This window comes from Camellia sinensis, chromosome 9 (genome assembly GCF_055761805.1).
Source record: "Camellia sinensis isolate YWXY chromosome 9, ASM5576180v1, whole genome shotgun sequence".
Classification (NCBI taxonomy): domain Eukaryota; kingdom Viridiplantae; phylum Streptophyta; class Magnoliopsida; order Ericales; family Theaceae; genus Camellia; species Camellia sinensis.
This window is the reverse complement of record NC_138969.1, coordinates 155,598,838-155,624,008: the sequence shown is the minus strand read 5'-3', so window position 1 is coordinate 155,624,008 and position 25,171 is coordinate 155,598,838. Positions and strand designations below refer to the sequence as shown.

General features: G+C 35.7%; 1 protein-coding gene and 1 long non-coding RNA gene across 2 annotated transcripts in view; both read right to left on the bottom strand.

Moving 5' to 3' along the window:
- Positions 1-2,468: 2,468 nt before the first annotated feature.
- LOC145799843 (uncharacterized) lies at positions 2,469-6,098 on the bottom strand. The gene is made up of 4 exons (XM_082889472.1): positions 3,854-6,098; positions 3,498-3,663; positions 3,319-3,406; positions 2,469-3,209 (listed from the first exon to the last, which is right to left on the bottom strand). The coding sequence occupies exons 1-4, from the start codon at positions 6,096-6,098 to the stop codon at positions 2,469-2,471; spliced, it is 3,240 nt and encodes a 1,079-aa protein (XP_082745598.1).
- Positions 6,099-17,251: 11,153 nt separating this feature from the next.
- Positions 17,252-25,171, bottom strand: part of LOC145798814 (uncharacterized) — a 28,443-nt gene continuing 20,523 nt past the window's right edge. Inside the window, exon 2 of the long non-coding RNA XR_014340461.1 lies at positions 17,252-17,549. This is a non-coding gene — a long non-coding RNA (uncharacterized LOC145798814). The remainder of the gene's footprint in view (positions 17,550-25,171) is intronic.

The window sequence follows — 25,171 nt, the reverse complement described above, 5'->3', positions numbered from 1 at the left end:
CATTGGTCCGTCCCGAGGTGTTTGAGGTGTTTCCCGGGCCGTCTTGTGGCTGTTGCATATTTTTTCAACTAGTTCCATGCCTACATGTTGTAATAGTTTTCTACTTAGTTTCATGCCTACTTGTTGGAATAGTGCAAATGTCAAAGTAGTTTCCTAATTGGGAGCCACGTACATATTTCAGTGTTTGTGATGTTTCTCGGGCTTTTACGTGCATAGTTCACTATCTTAGTTGAAGGAGAAATTTGTACTAAATTAGCATAGAAATATAATATACTAACCAAGAAGCTTGTTAATCAGAATCTGAACTTTCCCCACTCTCAAAATTTCCTGTGATACCTTTCTGTCTCAAACACTCGATGATACTTTGTATCTTCTTGCTTTGTTTCTTCTCTGACTTTTCAAACCTTGCAATTTGTTCTTTTTGTTGTGCTATTTGCAGCTCGAGGCATTGAACATGGTCACTATTTTCAGCAGGTGCAACAGTTGTATTCACAAAAAAAGAAGGCCTCATACCGAGTCCTTTTACATAACCTGGCCTTGGCTGAAGCACCTTCACTGACAACTCCTCTGGGGTCAAGGGGATCGCACTAGTCTGCGAGAGGTGTTCTGCTTGCGTCTGTATCAGGTTGTCCTATTAATTTGAAATAAATCAAAGTATAAGTTATTCTACCCTACATAGCAAAATAAATAATATTATCAAAATTGAAAGGCATTGCCTTGTACATACATAATTAACTTGGCTCTCCGATGAAATCCATTCATGCGTGTCCGAATTGTAGTGGATGGACTTGTAAAATTCTGCTAAATCGGGCACTTTTCCATTTGCAATTATCTGCTTCATTTGTTTGTCAATGTTAATTCAATGATTTAAATAACAAAGCCTACTAATCCAATAAAATAAATGTGTAGAACGCACCGAGCTGTGTACCCTGACCGGGATTGATTTTGATCCACATCGATGTTTTGTTTTCATTTGCATCCTATTATTCACATTAGCTAGTGATTGTTCCTACACAATTGAAACACCAATACAAACAAGAAAAGATAACATTAGTAAGAAAAAACTTAATTTTTGACAATTAACATACATAAAACATTTTACCTTGAATTTTTGACTATTCCACTTGTCAATTAGAGATGTCCACTGATTGAGAGTAACTCTTGTAGGTGGGTGGCTTCTCGCGTAATCCTCCCCTCTTGCATCCTTAAGTTGCTTGTATTGTTTGTGCAACTTATAGGTGAAACCACTCAATCGTCGACCAAACTGTGTGTCTAAAGCCTTTGCTACATCAGTCTGATTGCCTTGTAGATCAAACTGATCCTGCAAAATGAAAAAAAATTAAAAATTACAAAGAAACAAAGCCTAAACATGAAAAGAGTTTGTCAATAATTACCGCTAAGCGTTGGATCATCGGCTCCTTATCAGCAACATTCACCTTCTTCCACCTACGAACACTCAGGTCTGGTAACTGCGTTCGAACCTCTATACCAATTTTGGAGACTAGCTTGGAGGCGTTGTCTCCTACTGGTGCACGAAACTGTTCAGGTATAGGAACTAACATCTTCCCATCCTTCTCGACAATGCGATGGGCCTGTATGCCACGTGTCGGGCCACGACCACGTCTGTCATGTGATGCTGTAAGGATATAATATTAATTGAGTTAGTAAGTAAACAAATGCAAGTTAAACCTTAAAAACAACTTTGCAAACTTACCAACGATGGTAGATGCAGTCACCTCGTCCTCAGGTTGCACATTATGAGCTGGTAAGGGTTGGGTACCGGCCTCTTCACTTGGGGGATCCATCATTTCCTCTGGGGTGGGAGGTAATGGCCTTGAATGAGACCGTAAACGAAGTCCTGGTGCCATCTGTTGTTCCTGAAAGAACATAATCAAACAGTGAAAACGAGATTTAAAACAGTTAAAATATATTTTATAAAAGATATGATGTGTAAGATATGTGAAGAAGAAATGTAAAAAGTAAAAGACATGTTTACTCACAAATATAAAATGTGTATAATACCTCACGGTCAAAGGAACCCAATGACTCATCATCGTTGTCATCCTCACTCTCTGAAGGGTTATACTCAACATCATCATCTACCTCAACCCTAATTCCCTTTTCCCTTACAGTTGCACATTTGGGCTGAACCACACTCCCTAAAGAATTTGTAATATTCTTCACTCCAAGTTTATTCATTACCTCACAATTCTCCTTGATTCGCTTATTTCTTTGTTTCTCGTATTCTGTTAGCTTCTTGGTTCTCAAATCACCTGGTTTCAGCCATTGTTTTTTGCCTCGGACCATTTCTACAACTATATAACATAATTCAACTTTAATTGAAAAATATAGACAATGTCATCATTCACCATTACATAAAAGAAGAAAAAGAAAGTAACATAATCATATAAAATAAAAATTACATTAATTAATAATATATGTTTGAAAATAAAGTGATCTACTAAAAATTACATATCATAATCCATATCAGGATCCATATCAACATCAGGAATGTTATGTTCTTCATCTCTTTCATCATCTCTATTCTCTTCCATTATCACATTTGATGACCCTACTTCCGAAATAACATTGAATTCAACATCATCCCTACAGTATCGAACAATTGGGTCAATGTCAATTGGAACAACATTAGTAATGTTTTCTTGTTGGAACACATCATTATTTTCTAAAGGATCCAATAATTCTCCATCACTAGTGTCTAGAACATCAAAGACACCCCTATGTTGCACCCTTTGTACGACATTCCAAGGCTCACCCAATTTGGTATCATTCAGATAGAAGACTTGCTTAGCTTGACTAGGTAGGATAAATGGGTCAGATTGGTACCACCGACTTGTGACGTCAATGCTTGTGCAATATGTATCAAGTCGTATTGTTCTGTTTCTACCAGTGTTACCGGTGTTGTACCATTCACACTGGAACAAAACAACCTTTTTGCCACATATGTAGTCAAATTCCAAAACCTTGCACAAGTGACCGTAAAAGTCATGCAATTTTCCTTCATGATCCCCGTGTGTAAGCACACCACTATTCTGAGTCGTACGACGGTTGTCTAGATCTCGAGTATGGAACCGGCTGCTATTGATTATGCAACCTGAGTACTCTTTCACTAGCAAATTAGGACCATTTGCTAATGACCACAATTCATCAGTTGCCTCTAATGACTCTTCCATTCTCAATGTATTTATCTACAATTACATGTAACAAACAATAAGTAAATAATTTATGAATGACGACATTTTATAAAAATTTAATTTTGTTGAAGTTGTAAATGTTGAAGAATTATAAATATTTTACCCTCTCTTTGAACCACTTGGGAAATTCTTGTCGTTGTATGTGGGTTATGTCATGTCTAGCTTGAGTTTGTAATAGATTTTTGTGTTCCCTACTCAAAAAAATTAAAAAAAAAAAGTGATTACTACGTAGTTCGACAAATAAAAAAGCTAAGCATAAACATAATTCAATGAAACACATACTCCAAATACTTTTCAATCTCCGGGCTATTGTACAACACAAACCAATGAGCAATATCACGAATTTCTTGAGACATTTCAGCATCTCGTGTGATTAGACCAATTGGACGTGCAGTTTCTGTGAATACTGTTAACCCTTGTTGACGTTCACCGCGATCTTCATTCCGTTCTGGTCGATTATGCACGGTTTCAATCCCATCAACATACATTGAACAAAAAGTAATGCACTCTTTGACAATGTAAGCCTCGGCAATTGAACCTTCTGGTCGAGCTCGGTTGGTCACATATTTTTTTAATGCTCCCATAAACCTTCAAGAGAGAACGAATTAGGAGTATAATTACATATGTGACACACTTACGTAAATCGCATTTACAAGTATAAGTGTAAAAATACCTTTCAATTGGGTACATCCATCGATATTGTACGGGTCCTCCAAGAATAGCCTCACGAGGCAAATGAATAGCCAAGTGGATCATCACATCGAAGAAGGCTGGAGGAAAGATCTTTTCAAGCTTGCATAAAATGTGTATTATACGTTCCTCTAATTTCTCTAGTTCGCTCCGCCTTAGTGTCCTAGAGCATAAGTCTTGGAAGAAATTGCCTAACTCAAAAAGTGTTGTGCTAATTTCTTTATCCACGTAACCACGCATTCCAATGGGAAGAATTCTTTGTATTAGTACATGGCAGTCGTGGCTTTTTAGGCCTGTTAGTCTACCATTTCTTGCATTCACTGATTTGGATATGTTTGCCGCATACCCATCTGGATACTTGACAGTTTTTAAAAATTCAAAGAAACCCTCCCTCTCTGCAGGTGTCAATGAAAAGATTGCTCGAGGCTTGACATATGATCCATCGGGTCGTTGTGTTAGCCATAGCTCTTTCCTTATATCCATATCTTCCAAGTCTAATCGTGCTTTCTCTGTGTCCTTGTTCTTTCCATCAATGCCTAACATAGTTCCGAAAACATTTTCACTAAAATTTTTCTCCACATGCATGACATCAATATTGTGTCGAAGTTTTCGCTTCTTCCAATAGGGTAACTCATACAAGATGCTTACCTTTGTCCAATTAGGTGCTTGACGGGGCCTTTTTCTATTACTTGGATGCTTTCCATATATGACATCTGTCACGTTGTCCAACTGGTCTTGTATCTTTTCCGCCGGCAACTCCAAAGATCTCTTCCGTTTCTCAATCTTACCATTGTAAGCCCTACTCTTTCGCCTTTCTGGGTGGTTCTCAGGCAAGTAACATCGATGGTTAGTGTACCCTGTCTTACTTCTCAGAGATTGAAAATACGGTTCATCATTGCAAGTGTAACAAGAATAATGACCCTTTGTTCTCCACCCAGATATGTCACCAAATGCAGGCCAATCATGTATTGTCCACAACAAAGCTGCATGCATTCGAAAAGTCTCATTGGTGGAGGCGTCGTAAGTCAATGCACCATTTGTCCATAAATCATTCAACTCATCTACCAATGGTCGCATGTAGACGTCAATATCAATCCCTGGTTGCGATTCTCCAGGAATAAGTAATGACATCAAAGAAAATGGATCCTTCATAACCAACCAAGGTGGCAAGTTGTATGGAATGAGTATGACGGGCCACAAACTATAAGAGTTGTTCATGTTCCCAAAAGGGTTAAACCCATCAACGGCCAACCCTAGCCTTACATTTTGAGGCTCCAAGGCAAACTCGGGATGTTGTGCATCAAATTCCTTCCACTCATCACTGTCAGCAGGATGCCTCAATATCTCGTCGTCCACTCGTTTGTCTTTGTACCATCTCATGTCCTCAGCACTCTTCCTTGACATGTACAATCTTTTCAACCTTGGTGTCAAAGGGAAGTACCGCAATACTTTATGAGGGATCTTCTTACCCCTTCCACGATTGATCTTGTATCTAGATGTCTTACAAGTCGGACATTTATCTAGTGTTGCATTCTCCTTCCAAAATAATACACAATCATTTATGCAAGCATGAATGAGCTCATATGACAAGCCCAAGTCACGTAGTATTTTCTTAGCTTCATAAGTTGACTTTGGAACCAAATTTTCTTTCGGTAAAAGTCTACTTAAAAACTCTAGCATGATATCAACTGACTTATTGCTCCAATGATTTGTTACCTTCATATTAAGCACCTCAATCACAAACTTTAACAAAGTATAATTTGTACAATTTGGGAACAGCTCACGCTTGGCATCAGTCAACAATTGATCAAAAGTTCTCACTTCCTCCCCTTGGGTTGTATCAGTCGATTCCCCTCTTATTCGATCTTCTACTAAGGCGTCAATACCACCTACAATTTCATCACCATCAAGTCGCATCTCATCATCATGGTAAGCCTCGTTTGAAACACGGGGTTCCCCGTGCTGGTGCCATACAGTGTAAGTTTGCATAATCCCATATTGGAGCAAATGAATTTCCACATTTTGAAGATTTTGTCTACAAACATTCACACACTTCATACATGGGCACAACAGATTACCATTATGGTCTAAAACCCCCATTGCAAATTGAAGAAATAACTTGACCCCATCATTATATGGTTTACTCATCCTTCCATTAGCCGTCCTACCTAGGGCAATCCAACTTTTATCCATGTCTGATCACAAATGAAAGATTAGGAACAATATAGTATAATGTAGACTTGTGTATTTATGAACTAATTAAATTGAAAAATTCAATAACAACTTCACCAAATATATGTCCAGATCTTTAATGAAGATTCTTATACAAGTTCTAATGTTATATGCATGATGCCACCATGATTTTCTTGTAAAGTATCAAAGCAAAGTTAATCAATGATAGTTCACAACATTTTCAAACAAATAGTTTTACTTTTCATGCTATTTGTTATGGGTATAAAGGATTAATTTAACGAACATTGATTTAATCATATACCATTTTATTACAGCCTTTTTTTAAAAAAAACAATTAAATATATACATGATGCCACCATCTCCACTGCATTTTCATTATTGCTTTGAATAGTTATACAAGAATTTTTATTCTATTTTTTTTAAAATCCAAACTTATACAATAATTTGAGGTAGGTTATACTCATTTTGGTTAAGATCGATCTTGACTTCTTAGTAGTTTCACAAGTGTCTTCCAGTACTGGAATGAACTTCCTAAAAGACAAACGAACCCTTGTCTAAAGCTAATTATGTTTCATAACTGATATGGTTATCACTTTGCAATCAAAATTATGATTTATTTCAAATAGTTACGGAAAAAGCATATCACTACAACATTTTTCTGGACTTCATTAAATTTATATTAGTATGACTATATGATATGTCAACATGAGATTGTTCTTGGGATTCTTTTCTTCAATTGATCTCGAAACTGAATGATTTAGAAGTTTTGAGGAATTCCTAAGGGCTGGGCTCATTGAAATAAGTTTCATTTCTTTGATATGTCTGAATTAAAACTCCATTAGGGTGTTTATTAGCCATATTACTTTTAACAAAATTAAAAATTAAAAAGAATAGAGAGAGTCAATTTTGAAGATATCAACCTATAATGTCACCACAACAAGAAACTATTCTGGTGACTAATTAATTTAAAAGAGCTATGTCACCACAACAAGAAACTATCATGTGCTAGCGATAAAGGTTAGGTGTTGTTTATAAGCAGAGGAGAGTGATTAGGCTGTGTTTTCAGCCTCATTTGTTAACTTGTAGTGTAGAGGGGCTATCTAGTGTCTTTTTATTTTCTTGTTGCTTGATACAGTTTTCTTGCTCTGTTGGATTGGTCCCTCACCAGTCCATGGGTCAATAACTTCAATATTGGGGTAAATGGAATGCATCATATGTCATGCAATTCAAATAACTACTTGAACAGAAAAGGTCTTTTTCTTCTCATGTGGTTCATAATCATACAAATCTTAAATGTTCAGTCATTACCAAAACTCCGATTCGAATTACAATCAGAAAGTATACAAAAAAGTAACTAAAGAAAGAATTAGGATGGAGAAATTAAACCTAAATCTTTCCCCTCCAGAAACAATACTTTAATTTACTTTCACAGTATCTTAATCAAATTACAAGGTTCATATCTTAATCAAATTATAAGGTTCATATTTAGAATCTAATTATATTAAGAATCTAATTATAAATGAAATAGAGCAGGATATATATATATATATATTATATCTATAACAATATCATGTATACAGAAGACAGAGTAGCAAAAGAAAAGATAAAAATAGGGAGCATCAAGAGAAGAGAGCAACGAGAGAGAGAGAGAGACTAACAGATCACCGGCGGTGAGAAGAGGACATGAGATCGGCAAGGGAAGGAGACGCTAGATCGGCACAGCAGCGAGGGGCGGTGAGGGGAGGAGAAGATAACAGATCAGCGGCGGTGAGGAGAGGGTGACGGCGGTGAGGAGAGTGAACCGATCGGCGCTGAATCTGTGCCTGAATCGATGAGGAGAATGAGCAGCGGCGTCGTGTCTGTGTGTGTGTGTGTGAGAGTGACAAATAGGTCTGAACCGATAAATTATTGGGTGTGTTTGAGGCGCCAAAACATTTTTATTTCCCTCTAAAATATTTAGTGACTAAATTATTTATTGGTGACAAAATTATTTCCTCATCAAAGATAAAAATATTGACCACAAAAATCGTTTTGTCACTAAATGATATTAAAATATTAAAAATTATTCGTGACAAAAATATATTTGTCATTAATAATTTTATAATTGGTGACAAATTTTTTCGTCACCAAAAGTTTCAAAATTTTGGCACCCTTCCAAAATATTAGCGGGAAAATATTTGGTGACAAAAGAAATATAAATAATGACGAAAAATAATTTCGTCACCTAATTTTTTTATTATGATTTAGATTGGTGACGAAATTTTATTTTTGTCTCCAAAAATGGTACATTTGGAGACGAAATATGATTTTCCTCATTAAAAGATACGTATTTCGTGACAAAAAAAAATTTCGTCATTAGTTTTCGTCTCTAAAGACTATTTTTGTTGTAGTGGACCGTCGAGCGTCTGTCAAGCGAAAAATTCAAACAACTAGTACTTTTGCAAACTTTGTAGCTTGCTCGAGCGACCAAAGTTGCACTCGAGCGAACTGCCCTGTTTTTAAAATTTTACTAAGTGTTTTGAAGCACATTTTGACATCCTCATTGCATCTTAGGCATTCGTAAGTCCTAATTAAGACATAATAATGAGGATAAAGATTAGAAACACACCAAGATAGAAAAAGGAATGAGTTATGTGTTTTCCGAGCATGTGTTCAATGCGCATTTGTCATGTGCTTGTGTAGGTCATGCGCCATAGGCTATCCGATCTGTATGCTTTGTCCATTTTGCTATCGGAGCTATCTATGAGTAACAACTCTGTAAAGTTATGTTTAATTATAAGTATTTTCAGAATGATAAGATATGATCTATTTATGAAGTGCTATTTTATGAATAGTGAATGAATGTCCAATTTTCTGAAATATATTTGTGGCATCCTTAGTTCACATGGCCATCGCCTGGGGGAAACAATATCGTGGCATATGTTTATGTGGCCATCGCTCGGGGGAAACAATACCGTGGCTTATGATCATATGGCCTTTACCCAGGGGAAATAATACCGTGGTTTATACATGGCCCTTACCTGGGAAAAACAATACCATGGCTACTTGTGTACCAGATATGGACCTTTGGGGTCGTCGGTACCGACTATGCGTATGGGTCCCAGGACCAAGATGATATGATAGCCAATATATGTACCACATATAACTATTTATCACTTCTGGTTAAATATGTGAATCCGAATCTGTTTCTGATGTGAACTCTGATTCTTGAAACTGTTTGGACATCATTTATAAATCCTTTACTCTGTTGTTATTCATTGCGCTCTAGCTCACCTTATTATTATGTATGTATGTAGGTGACTAGGCGTGTGACTAGGCTTAGAGTTGATAGCCTGGAGTTTCTTTTTGTCAGCCAGCCGTAGTGCCTCTTGAGGGGGTTCCCTTTTTGTAGTGATCAAGCTTTTGTGAATCATGATAAAGTTTTTGTATTTCTTTTGTTAAGTTTGAACAAGTCTTTTGTTAGTCTGTATGTATGAATAGTGACGTGGGCATAGCATCTTAATTATGGAAATGAAGTTTTAAATTTTCTGTCCCATGTATGTCTACACACCTCTATGGGCGTATATGTTTATATTTGCTTCCGCTAGCCCCTGTATCTTGTTTAATTTGTTCAGAGGCCTTTGGTTATCCCAAGATTACTGGCCAGTTACGACACTAAACCTATAGGGGGCGGGTTTGGGTCGTGACAGCTAGACCGCCACTACTACCATCACAAGCTTCGTTACCACCTAGAACCATGTTCGACATCATGTTATAAGTGAAGAAGAAGAAGAAGAAGAAGAAGAAGAATGAGGAAGATGGAGGAGAAAGAAACAAAAGATGAATGTTTTGAAATTTTTGAAGTTAGTTTGCAGACAACTTTCGGCATACCAAAACCGTCCATTACACGAACAAGTGAGAAAGCAAGGTATTATAGGATGAAGTATGAAGTGAGATCAAGAGAATTACAAAAGAATAAAGTAGAATCGTCAAGAATTGAGAAAGATATGAAGTCCGAAAGATAACTTGAAAAAAAATTTGAAACGAGAAAAAAAGTCTTATTTTTTTAATCAATTTTTGGAGCTTCGACGACATGCAAAAAGAGAAAGAACGAGATAATAAGAGGTGATATGAAAATTAGGTCATGAGATGAATTCAACAACATAAAAATGAAACAAAACGAAGTTAAAACAAAAGAGATAGAAGTGCTTGAAATGGTGGTGGTTTGCTAATAAGAGAAAGTGAGTGTGCAATTTAGGGTCAAAAATGTAATTTTTTTAACTTTTTTCGTTTCAAATGTGACGGCAGGAGTAAAATTGATACAATTTCAAAACTTTTGGAAGTAAAATTAAAATTATTCAAAGTCTTAAGATGTAATTGAAAATCGAGACAAAATATAAAGGTAAAAATATTTTTTTTTTCAAATTTGTTAAGGAAATCCTTATAGTTTCTTTTGTGAAGAATGTGTCATCTTTTAAAATATAAATCAATTAATCTGTCATATCATGTGATATGAATAGCGTACTAGGTAAGGATCTTAGAGATAGGAGACTCCATCAAGCAGATTTAAAAATGAGACACAAATTATTTTCATTAAAAAAAGGAAGATGGAAACGAAGAGTTTTTTTTTTTTTTTTTTAATATTCTTAAAAAAAAAATAGAGAATTGATCCATTTTTCAAATTATTTGAAAAATTAACCTATTTTTTGAAATTAAATTTTGAAAATACAATTTTAATTGAAAATTACATTTTCAACATGCAATTTCAACTTCAAATCGTATGTTGAAAATGTAATATATCTTCGTGAAGTCTATGTCATCATAAAATTACATTTTCAACTTGCGATTTCAAAAAACAGGTTAGTTTCCCAAATAGTTTGAAAAGTGGGTCAATTCTCTAAATTATTATTATTTTTTATAGAATATTTAAAAAAAAAAAAAAAAAAAAACTCTAGAAACTAATCCATAAAATAGTGTTTGTATCGAAACATAGATAAAATTAGGAGAAAATTATAAGGGGCCTATGACCTCCTTATTTATGTGAAAATTTATATTTGTCATAACACTTCTAAATATATATATATATATATATATGGACGGTACAAAGTCCCCCAGCTTTTCATACTTTTGGAGAACTTCCAGCTATCAAGGAGACGAAAAGCTATATAAAGTAAAAGAAGAAAAGGTCGTTGATTGCTACTAAGAACCTAACAAAACTTTTCAAAATGTGAGTTCTAAAACCACTTGTGTAGGTCAGTGTTGAGAATTGGGGGGCCATGCCCTAGTCTCGTTGGCCTAAGCCTCGCTATAAGAACTAACGCTTTATGAAGAGCTCTGCCTCTACTTCAATTGAAGCTTGCAATATATATATATACATATATATTTTGTTGGTGAGAAATCCACCGTCTGTGAAATAGTTTGGTGATAAGTCATTTTGTTCGTTTTGAAGGACATTTTCTTTTCAATTTTATCCCTTAATTTATTTATTGACTTTTTTTTTATCTGTTCAAATTTACATCTATTTGTTCAAATTATTTTCTATTTGTTCAAATTTATATCTATCTATTCAAATTATTTTCTATCTGTTTAAATTTATATCTATTTATTCAATTTTTTTTATTATTTACTCAATTTTTCCCTCTTATGTGTTCAAATATCTATCAAAAATTTATTATCTATTCAATTTTTTATTTTATTTTTTTTATCTGTTGAAATACCAAACTAAACCAAATCTTATCTATTGAGATAGATAGCCAAACCAACCCTGATTTGTAAACCCTATTTGTTTAATTTTTTTCCCTACCTGTTCTCTCTTTCCTTATTTGTTGCAATTTTTTCATCATCATCATCATCATCATCATCATCATCATCATCATCATCATCATCATCATCGATAACAACAACAACAAAAATAAAAATAATCAACAACTAAAAAAAAAAAATTGAGATCTGTAATAGAGATCTACCACAACAACAACTAAAAACAAAATAGAGATCTGTAGATAATGAGAGGGAGTGGCGGCGGTGATTAGATCTCACCATTGCAAAATCCGATATGTTGACTCTAGCCGATCAATGTGCTCTTGAAACTGATATGCTTCAACCATGATTTCTTCCCTTTTCCCACCATGTCGATTGAAAATGGGTATTTTGTTTATGACTACACGAGTATACATCTGGGAACTTCGACGGAGTTTACTGCGACGGTGACAAGGTCATCTCAATAAAGATGTCATTGCATAGGCTACGATGGCAATGGAAGAGTGGCGGAGGCCAACGTCTGCGTTATCTTAGTTGAAGACCTCCAGATATGCCTTTTCAAAAGAAATAAAATTAGATTTGCGCCAAATACATAATTTCACACACACTCTCTCTCTCTCTCTCTACAAGTAACCCTTTCTATCTCTACAATTTTCTATTTCTTTCTCTACTTTAGAGCTAGGGTTAGGTTTTTCACTTGCATCTCCATAAACTGATGTTGTATTGTGGTTTGTATCTGGACTTAGAATTCCGACAGGAATGGTGATGGATCAAGAAGCCCAACGACATTGATGACTTTGGTGCAATCGTTATCGTCGTCTTCGAGGATACGAAATCTATGTGGAGAGAGAGAGAGATAGAGAGGTTAGGATTAGGGTTAGGGTTAGGGTTTGGGTTTGGAGAGAAAGAGACAAAAGGGGTTAGGGTTTAGAGAGAGAGAGAGACACTGTGATTGTGTGATGTTTATTGGGAGAGTGTATATGATATATCTTCATCTTATTAGAGATTGTTTCTATGATATTCAACTTTTTTTATATTTATATATCTTATTGTACATATATATGGGCTTGTCTCTATGATAAAAAAAATTTATTTATCTTTTGGCCCCTTCGTTGATAAAATTCTGATTTCGTCCCTATGCTGAGGGAAATATTTATGGTCATTGAATGGATCCAGAGCAGAGACAAACCTGCCAAGTTTTTTGAAGCTTAATTACAATCACAACAGACAAATTGGAACCCTAGAAAGTTTGACAGTTACAAGTCGATTCTCTACATCAGACTTATTTATCACTAAGTCCTATATTAACTTTTAATTATAAATTTATCATTGTAAAAATATTTTTTATAAATATAATTTAACTACTTAAACTTCTCACATTATATTTCAATAAATACTAATGCAAATAAACTAAAACTAAATCAAAACGTACAAACTAAAGCCAAAATATGCCAATAATTATGACTTTGATAAAATTTTCAATATTACATATACTAAATGATAATTTCACAAACACAAAATATATATTTAAAAAGTCCTAAATTTTTCTCATTATCAAAACGAGGGATTAATATATAAAAATTTTCACTAAGGACTTGTGAATAAATAAATTTGGTTTATAGGACCTGTTGATAATTATACTAAAAAATTACAGTATATTTGAGGATTAAGATCCTCTCCATTCCATAATTGTAATGGAAAATGTCTATTACATCATCTAAAGATTTAGAAATAATCATAAAAATTTATTAATGTTTTAAATTTAAAAAGAATTATTACAAATTCTTAAATAATGAAGAGGATCACAATTCCATATTTGAAATGGGCTTACATGGCTTCACGCGGCAGCCATAGCACCATTTTTAAATGGGCTCGGTCGAACAAAAATCAAACAAACTAAGTTTGGGCTGAATTGTTGCCCATCGGGTCTCTTTTGGGCTTTTTTGGTCAAAGCTTTAGTTTGGGCTTTTTCTTGAGCATTGCTTGGGTTTTTCCAAAAATTGCTATAGGTGAGTAATGCTACACAAAAAAAAAAAAAAAAAAAAAATTATACATAATTTTTATATATAATGATATGACTCAATGTGAACTTTTACTTCAAAACAAAATATCATTAAAGATAAACTTATTTATAATAATGATATTGACACATCATTCTTGTGAAATTTTTTATATGAATTTTATGTAAGAATATAATTTTTCATAAATCATAAAAAGGTTATATATTTACATTTTCGGAAAACAAAAAATATTGTAGACAAATTGCATGATATCATTAGTTACACAAAAATGTGTGATATTCCGGAATCATTTGATAATTTATGGAAACATAAATTGTTTAAAAATGTATAAGTTCATTTTAAACTAATTATTTTGGAGTAAGTACTAAATAATTATCAATAATGTCTAAATTATTGTGAAACATGTGGCTAACCACAATAAATATGATAGATGGAATGGTGTGATATTAACCATGAATATGATAGATTAAGGCCCGTTTGGGGACTTATCTTTTTAGCCAAAAAAGTCAAAAAATTATCATTTTAGCCAAAAAGTCAACAACTCATACCAAAAAGTCAAAGATTCTCTTTTTTCTCTACTTTTTGCACATCTTTTCGTAATTAGCCAAAAAGTCATCCCAAACATATAAGTTTTTTTTACCTACCTTTTTAGTCAAATAGCCAAAAAGTTACTAAATTAGCCTGTTCCTAAACGAGGCCTAAATACTAATAGAAATAGTATTTCCATTCATGTTTTGCTATATATATATATATATATATGTCATTGAAGTGAAGATGGAAAGGTACAAGAGGGAAGTGAAGCGTGAAAGAAAGAAATGAAGTGAAAACACGAAAAGAGAAAAAGAGCAATAATTCATAGTTTTAAATTTGAAATTTTAACGACTTTAAGGATGTGATATAGAGTAAAAAAAAAAAAAAAAAAAAAAAAGACATATATCACATCATTCATGTGTGGGGTCCACTGTCACATAAGTAGAGCGTTCATCAGAGCTCTACTTTTAGTGCTCTTAAGCATTTTTGAGAGGAGCAAAATGATGAGAATTATATTGAAATGTATAATTAAATTATTGAATAAATAACATAATTAGATCCTGAACATTTATATTTAAAGATTGTTGAAGAGCTAAATATAAGCCAAGAACTTAATTTTCTCTACATCTTGTATTTAAATTATTACTTTATTTGCTTTACATTTTCTTCATTTTTATAACAAGAATAACTTAATTTGAATAATACCATTTAATTTAATGAATTCATTTTTTTTAATATATTATTAAATTAGTAACAAATGAGATATCAAAATTTTGTCAATTTTAAGATTAATGATGAACTATATAAAGCCAACTCTTACAAGTGGAGCCAAGAAAAAGAACAGCAGAGGAAAGGAGAAGAGAAATGCTATCATTGACAAATATGACAAATTTTAAAGCCTAGTATTTGTTTAATCCATATTTTATTGTATATTATATGTTTGGGTCCCATTGAAGTTTATTGATTGGATTTGCCATTAGTGTATGGAATAAAGTTATATAATAAGACGTGTTTGACTTTTTGAAATTGTCCTCTCCGGTAAAATAGTCTAAAAAAATAAAAATAAAAATAACAATCAATGTGCTTCAAATTTTTTTTTTTTTTTTTAACGCCAAAAGTAAAAGCAATGTTTGATTTGATTTTTAAATCATGATTTAAATAAAAAAAATTTAAAATTCTTTTCAAAATACATAGCTAAACAAAAATTTTAAAACTCAATTGAAAAACTCATCTCTTGGCCTTGTTTGGTAACCATTTTTATTTTTAATTTTTAGTTTATATTTACAAAATTTTAAAAAAATTATTATAAAAACTTGTTTGATAATTTTTTTTGTTTATAAATTTGACCAAAAATTAAAATTAAAAAAATGAGTTTACGTTAGTTTTCAAATGGAAAACGGAAGCTAAAAAAATGCGAAGGAACAGTATTTGAAAGGGTGCGTGAGTTCATGCCATGTTCGAAACTGTGTAGAAGCAATTTTCAAGTTCCCAAAATACAACGATAATATTAAAGTTATCTCTAACTTTAGATCATCGTCTTCCTCTACTTTCTTACGTTGTTCAAAGACTTGAAGATCCAAGACAGTCTCTTTCTCTCTCTCTCTCTCTCTCTCTCTCTCTCTCTCTATGTTTCACCGAGAGCTTCCATGGGTTTTTTTTTTCAAACAACATATATGTTGCACATTTGTAGAGCTATTGCAAATTTCTCAATTAAATCGATCTTTTTTTTTTAAACAACATATCTGTTGCACATTTGTAGAGCTATTGCAAATTTCTCAATTAAATCGATCTTAGGTCTCTCTCTCTCTCTCTCTCTCTCCTCTCTCTTTTACATCGAGAACTTCCATTGTTTTTTTAAAAACCATCTTCTTCTTTTTTTATTATTTATAAATATTGCTAGTGGTTCCTTGTAGATCTATTGTAAATTTGTTGTGCTTTCATTATAGATCTTTTCTTTTTTTTTTTTTTTTGAACACTATATTTGTTGTGAGGGTGGACTACATGTCTTCTCCTGTTTTTGGTGAGGGTGTGCTTGTTGGGATTTTATGAATTGTTTTGTTATGTTCTTGCTGATTGTTGGTAGTGTGAATCTATCTTTTATGGATTGTTTTTGGTGTACTACTTATACCTAATTTTATTTATATAATTTATCTATCTCCAATATGTGAGGTGTTGACTTGGGTCAAAGAATTTTAAAAATGTAAAGGTTATAGATGGTGTATTGATAGTGTCGTTTCATATGGGGAGATGAAAAGATTAAGAATTATGTGTGTCTAGTCTTATAATTTATTGTTGAAGACTTATTAAAGTTTATGGATTATTTTCACACCATGGTATTTAGGCAATGGCAACAAAAGTACACAATGATCTCCCCATTGATGATGATGATGTTGTTGAAGTTGGTAGAGGAAACGATGGTCCATGGCCTCAGGCAAATGAGGCTCTTTTCATTGCTCACATGGATGAGGAGGTCAAAACCATGAATAGAAAACTAACTAGGACATTCACTAAACAAGCTTGAAATAGGTTGATGGATCAAATGAATGCAAAAACCCAATACTAGTATAACGCAGATCAACTTTGGAACAAATACAATCAGCTGTGTATTATGTTCAAGAAATTTACAGCATTACTGAAGCATACTGCTGTTGGTTCGGATAGCTAACGGCTTACTATCACTGCATCGGATGACGTTTGGGAGGCCCTGTTACGACCCAAACCCGCCCCCTACAGGTTTAGCGTCGTAACCGGCCAGTAATCTGTGATTACCAAAGGCCTACTTAACAATAATGACAATAACACAATAAAAGGCGGCTGGCGAAAACCAATTCAATAATAGAAAATAACATCCAACGAGCTGTGAGGACTTAAATGTACAAACCCACTTTCAAATATTTATGTATGCACAAACACTTAAGTCCATAAACACTTATATACAAAATGAAACACAAGTTGGGGAATTAAATCCCGTAATCAAAACAGTACAAACAAAAGTCATAGAACACTCTTGCCATTAGACTGATTTTTAAAGGGTGAATCTGAACCACCCAAAAAGCGTTGACAAGTGTTGGCTTGGAACCTCGCGGTGAGGCGCAATAGTTGGCTTGACAAAAAGAGAGTTCGGGTTACCGCCAGTAACTCTGATCCGGTGCCCGATCACCTACATACATATATTAAACAGTGAGCTAGAGCCGAGTGAATAATCCCAAAGTAAAGATTCACAGCTTATATAAGCAAAACAATGTTCAAAATATTTTCCGGATACTTGTACTAATGAAAAAAGTTCCATAAACCTTAAGTAAACTTTCCATAGATCAACACATAGCGCAGTACGATGTCAAAAGCGTTCCTAGACCTTTAGCAAAATACTATACAAAACGTTCATGACGAAACGAAGTATTTATGAAACATATACATTCAAAAGTCATAAAGTTCTTCATACCATTCAATGTCACTTTCATTTCGCGATGTGATCCAATAGTATTGGTTAACAAATTAGCAAAACGTCCACAATGGAACGAGAACATAGGCATAACGATCGCAACGGATCGACATATATATAACGATCACAACGGATCGACATATACATGACAACCGCAACGGGTCGACATAGACATAACGACCACTAGGGATCGACATAAACATAACGGAAGTTTCCAATAATCACAACGCATGTTCATGGTGTCACATTCGTTGATCAAATAGGAAGGCTCATCATTCTTATCAAACATAATTTTTCGGAGCACTTGTCATTGATAACAAAACGTTTACAACGGTCCATTAACTTATACAGAATGTTATTTACGGATCATAGACAAAACAGTGGTTACTGAATGATCAATACATATTTTCTTATTAGTTGTTCAAAGGGAACTTATTCACTCCTTAGCAAATTTCCTTTTTAGGAAACAAATTACATTGTACACAATTTGGTATGTCTCAAAGCATAACTTTTAGTTTTAAAAGACTTATTTATAAACTTCATCACATTTCATAATTCTTCGTCTAGCAAAACTAATTTCAAAGTAATTCATACAAACATACCGTTACAAAGAGATTACTCACCTCGAGTAGGTTGGTGTCCTTACACAACTTTCAAACCTACATATCATATATACCAAACACATTGGAACACATTGTTCTAATCACATACTTTATCTTCTCATTCTAATTCTAATTCTAATTCTAATTCAATTATGCATGTTGTTTCCTTACATATCAGTATCTTAATGAGTCATAATTCATGCTTAGAAATACTCAGAAGAAGACAGAAGCAAAGATGTAAACACAGAACAACATGTCAAAATATGCTGAGAAGGCTTGGCCGCTCGAGCAGACAGTGTGAAAAATGCGAACTCAATTATTTCAATTCTGTAATTTTATGCTCATATGAATTCTTAACATTAATTTTCACCCAAAAAACTCTCAATTAAACATGATTTGCTATAAATTTATATTATGCATGTCATATTTATGAACCACTTTATTCAAATCCAACCATACAAACTCATGTAGGTGTCCTACTTCAATTTACATCACATAACATTCTTAATCATGCGTGATTCTTTCTCAATTAAGCTTACTTTTAAGAAGATATGAATGTAGATGTCTTAAATTCAAGAATGTAAGAAATTCCTATCTTAACTTGTTGAATTATGAAGCTTTAAGTTTATTCCTCAATGTCTTCCTTAAGCTCTCTAAAAAAAACATCTCTTCCTCAAATTATATCTCTCTCTCTTTACAAAGCCCACTAATTCTCTCATATGTTGAGCTCAAGAATATGAGCTATTATATATATAGGCTCAATCAATTTATTTAATTAGTCAAAGCTTAAGTTAAATAATTATAACTTAAGTTAATTGAATTTAATCTACTTAATTTGATCTGAAACATTTTTTTTAAAATTAAATTTCGTGATAAACTCTAACAATTATACTAATCACATTAAAGTAATTAATTTCGATCTCTATCACCTTTATGGCTATCAATTTACAACAATCCATTTCAAATTACTTCATTCCTTCCTAATTTATGGGTTTTTCCCAAAACTAGGTTCAAGCTTCAAAAATAGAGTTTGCCATTGTAGACGTCCCCGAACGCCCCGGGAGGACGAGTCCCGTTCGGTTCGTATTGGGCTCACTACATGTTCGAACACTCAAATTGTCACGGTTCTTAATCTGAACCAAAGAGTCCAAATCCAGCAAATCGTTTTGAGAAAACATATTTTTTTGAAAGAAGTGCCAAACATGGACTGCTTTGCCAGATACAGAGTTGCCACCTAAATATTTTATTTTTGGGAAATTTAGGAAACCCTAACTCGTTGCCTAAGGCCACGTGTCTGTCATCACCAAAGTTGCCTCGGCTCGGGAACTTGGGTACGATTGGGGAAGGTCGCTTCGTGAGCACCCCCACTCGCCCGATCAAAGATCGACCTCTATTAACCATGATATCTAGTTTTGAAAACTTTATGCGTTCTTATTCCGGTTATTAGCCTAGATTTACTATGTGATGCGCACAGCATACAAGTATAGACTGGATCGTCTGAATTGGAACAAAACATTTCATGTTTATTTTTGAAAGTGGTTTGATGGTGCTACCCGCAAGTAGGCTAAGACGTAGATTTGCCACCCTCAGGTGGGCTTAGAAAAACATGATTTTGCCACTATCTAGTGGGCTTAAAACTCACAGCCAATACATTAATTCCAATTCAAATCATTCAACCTTCACCCACAAGCATTCAGGCAGTTATATCACATAAGCATATAGCCTCATGGTAAGCATGCTATCATGGCAGTCATTCACACGCATGCAAGGATGCTAAAGCATAAAACTTACCGAGTACTCCAAGCCAAAACAGAAGCTAATTAGAAATCCATGCATGATCCTAACTATACAGAAATGCCTAATGCAACACATGCAAAAATGCAACTATAGAAGGCTCGGCTATTCTAAAGATGGCATGCGAAATGCTACAACTAACAAGTATTCAACTTTGAATTGAGATACAAATGCAGTTAGTATGATGCGCCGAGCCCGTTGCATGCAAGACAGATGAATGAATGCAAACATGCTATCATACTGTATGCTAATTGAAACATGCCCTAATCTAACCATCATAAGCTGATAAATAAAAGGAAGAAAGACGTGAGGTTGGAAGACATACCTCACACACACGCACACTTATTACAACATTGCCGTCGTGCAGAGGGTCCGAATAAATAATACAGTCCCAAATGAATAAATAATACAGTCCCGAATAAATACAGAATCCTAATTAATTAACAAATTAATCTAGGAAAGCAGTAAATTGGCACGCAAATCCATGGACGGCCTCAGCTCTGTTCCAAATGATGAATGATACATGCTCGGGTTGCCTTGTGCGGAGAATCCCTTGCGATGCCCCGGTTTGCCTCTGTTTGTAATTTCTCTTGGAATGTGTGTCAAGCTCCGGAAGGCTGCTGATTTCTGATTTGCTACAACAGAGAGCAATAAAGGGGGGCATGGCAAAGTATTTTCACAAATGTATGCATGACTACTCTTCAGGGAGTGTAGTCCTCGATCCTCGTGCCACCAATCACGCATCTCGATGCATGATGGCCGAGGAGTCGAATTGCATGACTCAATATGAAATGAATGCACATATGGACACAACAAGGCCTAGACTCCATCATGGATAATCCGGAGTGTTGGCGACCGGGAATTGAGACACGTTCCGTCACTCGGAGTACGAAACGTCCCTCGTTTTCCGTGCTTGGGCTAACTCCTATCCCAAGCACAATGCAATATGCATGACATGCATGAATGCAATCCTAACATGCAACCTAGCATACACAATGCTATGAAATGGCATACACAATGCACGATGTAACGAGGCATACACAATGCTCTAACATACAACCTAGCATACACAATGCTATGAAATGAAATGGCATACACAATGCATAATGGACTTACACTAACATGAGTGGACCTCAACCACACTCACATCAGTAGCCATTAGGTGAAAATGAGACTCTCAAAATGCGTGCACGCATGCACGCAAACCGAAGACCGAACCTAAGGCATAACATGTAACTCTAACAAGGCATGGCAAGGGATGCAAGATGGCGTGCAAACTCACAAATTTCAGCACTAAAATATGATGCTAAACAGCCCCGAAACGTGGAAAAATGGCACCCGATGCATGAGATGAAACCCGAAACTCGAAACTAGGCATATGGAATGACTTATAGCTATACAAAGCATGCATTATTTGATCATGAAGTATGAAGACAGAGCCAAGGCAGTCCCAAAACATAAACATTTCTATTTCAAAGCATGACCAAAAGATGCTAGCATGGTGGACAAAAAAAGCATGCAATCTTGACTAGCAAACATGGTTTACATGGCAAGTATATGAAGAAAATGTAATCTCACCAAACTAGAAAAAATTAGTGAACAAAACATGTAAAAATAGGCCCAAATAACCATTGATATGCAACCATGGTATGCAAAAATAATGAGTTACTTTGGAGGGCCATGCAAGGAGTTATTAAGCACATGCAAGGTAGACATTTAGCATGGCATAAAAAACTATGAAAATCAAATATGGTAGTCCTAAAACTCACCAAATTGACCCTGGAAAGTGACTTCGAAGCATGCAAGGTAGGGTCTCTTTGGAAGGCCACCAAACAAGAGAAGGAGAGAGGGGGTCACCCCCCTCTAATGTTGGCTCTCAAAACAGTGTTCCAGCCACTAAAAATCCACTGGATTTCAGTGGCTAGAAGGCCAAACAAAGTATGCAATTGGGGCTTAGGTGTAAGGCTCAAAACAAGGGACAATCAAGCACACAAGGAAGCATGTGACCTCAAATAAAATAATTCCCTTAATAAAACATGAAGATAATGTCAAAAAAATCCTTTTTCCAGTTTACAACAAGTCTCAAAAATGAACATAAATAGGGCTAATCTATCATGCAAAAATGGCCCTAAAAGAGAGAATAGAGACAAGGGACAACATCTGGCCCCAAACAGTGAATATCCCTTCAACAAAGTTAAAGAGGGGCTCAAAATGAAGCACTTTACAGTTTATATCAATCGACAAAAATGATCACAAATAGGGCTAAACTATCATGCAAGAAAAAGGCCTAAAAGAGGGATAAAGAGACAAGTGGTAGCAGCTGACCTCAAGAAGAGGAGAGCCCTTCAACAAAGTTGAAGAGGGGCTCAAAACAAGACATTTTACAGTTTATGGCCAAGTCCAAAACAGCTCACAAATAAGACTAAAATACCATGCAAAAATAGGCCTAAAAGAGAGATGAAGAGGCAAGTGGCAGTAGGAGACCTCAAACAGAAAGAGGTCCTTGATCAAACATGAAAAGGAGCTCAAAATATGACTATTTCCAGTTTGGGTCGGAGCCCAAAAATGCAAGCAACAAAGGCTAACCAATCAAGAAAATTAAAGCAAGAAAAGGGGAAATAGGGACTCACTCTTGAAGAGAAGCTTTCCAGCAGCTTTTGGTCCAAATTTCTAAGCTTTTAACCTTTGCAAATGGCCTCCAAGGTGCTGGAATGAGTAGTGGAGGTGTTGTGCTATGGGTTGTAGTGCAAATATGCAAGAAATACGGACTTTTAGCACCAAAAGAGAGAGATATATAGAGATGTATGTATAATTCCAGCCCAAAAACTTCTAACCCTTAACAATGGAGGTGGAGTGTGTGTTATATAGAGGGAGAGAGGCTAAGCTTATTTTGAAATCAAAAAAAGGAGGGAAAAAACCAATTTGAATGGACCAAAACAAGAGGCAAAATCTCGGACAGTGGATCCAGTGGAAAATAGCTGGCATAACTGGAATACACTCACAGGGGCAAGAATGGCCGGCCAGCTCAAAAGGGCCAAAGTGGTCAACCGACCAGGCAAGTGGTAGGCCGACCAGTATAAGTGGCCGGCTGACCAGGGATCAAAAGGGTCAAGCCCTAAAATTGCTCGGCCATGTAGCACTTGAAGTTAGCTTTCCAATGCCGCAAACCTTGCATCAAAATTCCTCATGTGGAAAAAGTTATGCCAGTTTCCGTGAAGCCGCGCAGATTCGGTCCAACCAGATTGATCCCCTACTTCAACCAACCATATCTCCCCCGTCCGGACTTGTCCTTAGGAGATTCTTAAGTGTAAAATGAAGCCCCGGAAGTAATCTTTCCAACGGTGGTGGCCCCATATCTTAATTCCTCTTGTGCAAAGAGTTATGCCCGTTTTGGTGAAGCCGCACAGATGTTTTCCTCCTTCCCAGATTCAGAAAAATTGCTGGCCTCCCACTCTCCTACAACCTTTCTAACAATGAAAATAAGGTCTCCACCAAAAATGAACCGAGACAGATGCAAAACGGAGGTTCGGGGGCCGAAACACGCAGTTCGGGGCCCCGAAAACAAGCTGTTAGGCACCGGAAGTGGCGTTCGACCACGAAGTTGGTCTCCCAGGCCACAGTGTTCCTCAAAAAGGAGGAAATAAGGTGTGTGCCAAAAATCAAAGCAAACGAAGGTGGTTAGGCGGTCCTGAACCGAGGCACACGACCGACGGCTCTAAAAAACTGGAAACCGGGCTCCAAACGGGAAAAATGGCCTACGACCATGAAACGTAGCCTACGGCCACTGAGAGATGGTCTACGAGACCTCTCCCTCCCATCGGGAAGAGAAAACGGAGAAAACGGGACCTGGTTCGCAAACCGAGGGAAAACACGAAAGAGCCCGGAAGTTCGGAAGCAAGGCTCGCAGTTGAGACTCCGCAACCTCAGAACGAGCACAATATGCGACATCACCAAGCGCTCAATCGGTGACGTCTGAGTCTTAAGGTCAGTCAAAAATGAGGTGTCTACAGTTGCCCCTCTTTGACAGAACTCGAAAGTCAAGAAGTGACGGGAGTGAATGTCAAAGCCCAGAGACGACCCATTTTTGACAAGGCCGAAGACTTAGACAAACATACCAAGTACAGACAAATAAATGGTTGCGCCCGCAGGCTGCCTACGTATCCCTTTGCAAGGAATCAAACCAGCGTAGTTCAGGTATAGGATAAAATGATATGCGGGAAGATTTTGATGATTGGACTTATACACTACGCGAAGCCGGTTTGAAAATTGGATTTATACGCTACGCGAAGCCTGTTTTTAATTGGACTTATACGCTGACGCGAAACCGGTTTGTAATTGGACTTATACGCTTTCGCGAAGTCGGTTTGTAATTGGACTTATACGCTGATGCGAAGCCGATTTGTAATTGGACTTGTATGCTTTCACGAAGCCGGTTTGTATTCAAAACAATGCAATGTACTAACAAGTACAGGTGAGGTGCGCAAGATAGCGCGAATGAAATGCTATGATAGTAAAGATGCAAAGGTTGACAAACTCCAACCATGCCGGAATCATGAGAGGAGGTCCAAAACAAACAATTAGGAGTGCATACAACGCAACCTAAGTCAAATTCCAAACACGCCGAAATTGTGTGGGGAACAAAGAGAGAAACATAAGGACATATCCTAGTGTTTCAGAAAGGAATGAGGAACATAGGGACGTATCCCGGTGTTTCGGAGTGGTTCAAGCATTGGAACGTATTCCAAATGCTCTTAACCAAAGAGGGAGAAACATAGGGACATATCCCGGTGTTTCAAAAAGGTATAAGCATTGGAACGTATTCCAAACGCTCGTAACCAAAGAAGGAGAAACATTAGGACATATCCCGCTGTTTCGGATTGAGTGAGAAACATAGGGACGTATCCCGGTGTTTCAGAATGGTGTGAGCATTGGAACGTATTCAAA

Bases quoted from the DNA above. Each gene is read 5' to 3' on its own strand.
- LOC145799843 (XM_082889472.1), bottom strand. From the start codon at position 6,098: ATGGATAAAAGTTGGATTGCCCTAGGTAGGACGGCTAATGGAAGGATG. The intron at 3,664-3,853 runs GTAAGTGTGTCA...ATAATCGACCAG, and splicing joins TACTTGTAAATGCGATTTAC to AACGGAATGAAGATCGCGGT. The intron at 3,407-3,497 runs GTATGTGTTTCA...TTTTTTGAGTAG, and splicing joins GAGATTGAAAAGTATTTGGA to GGAACACAAAAATCTATTAC.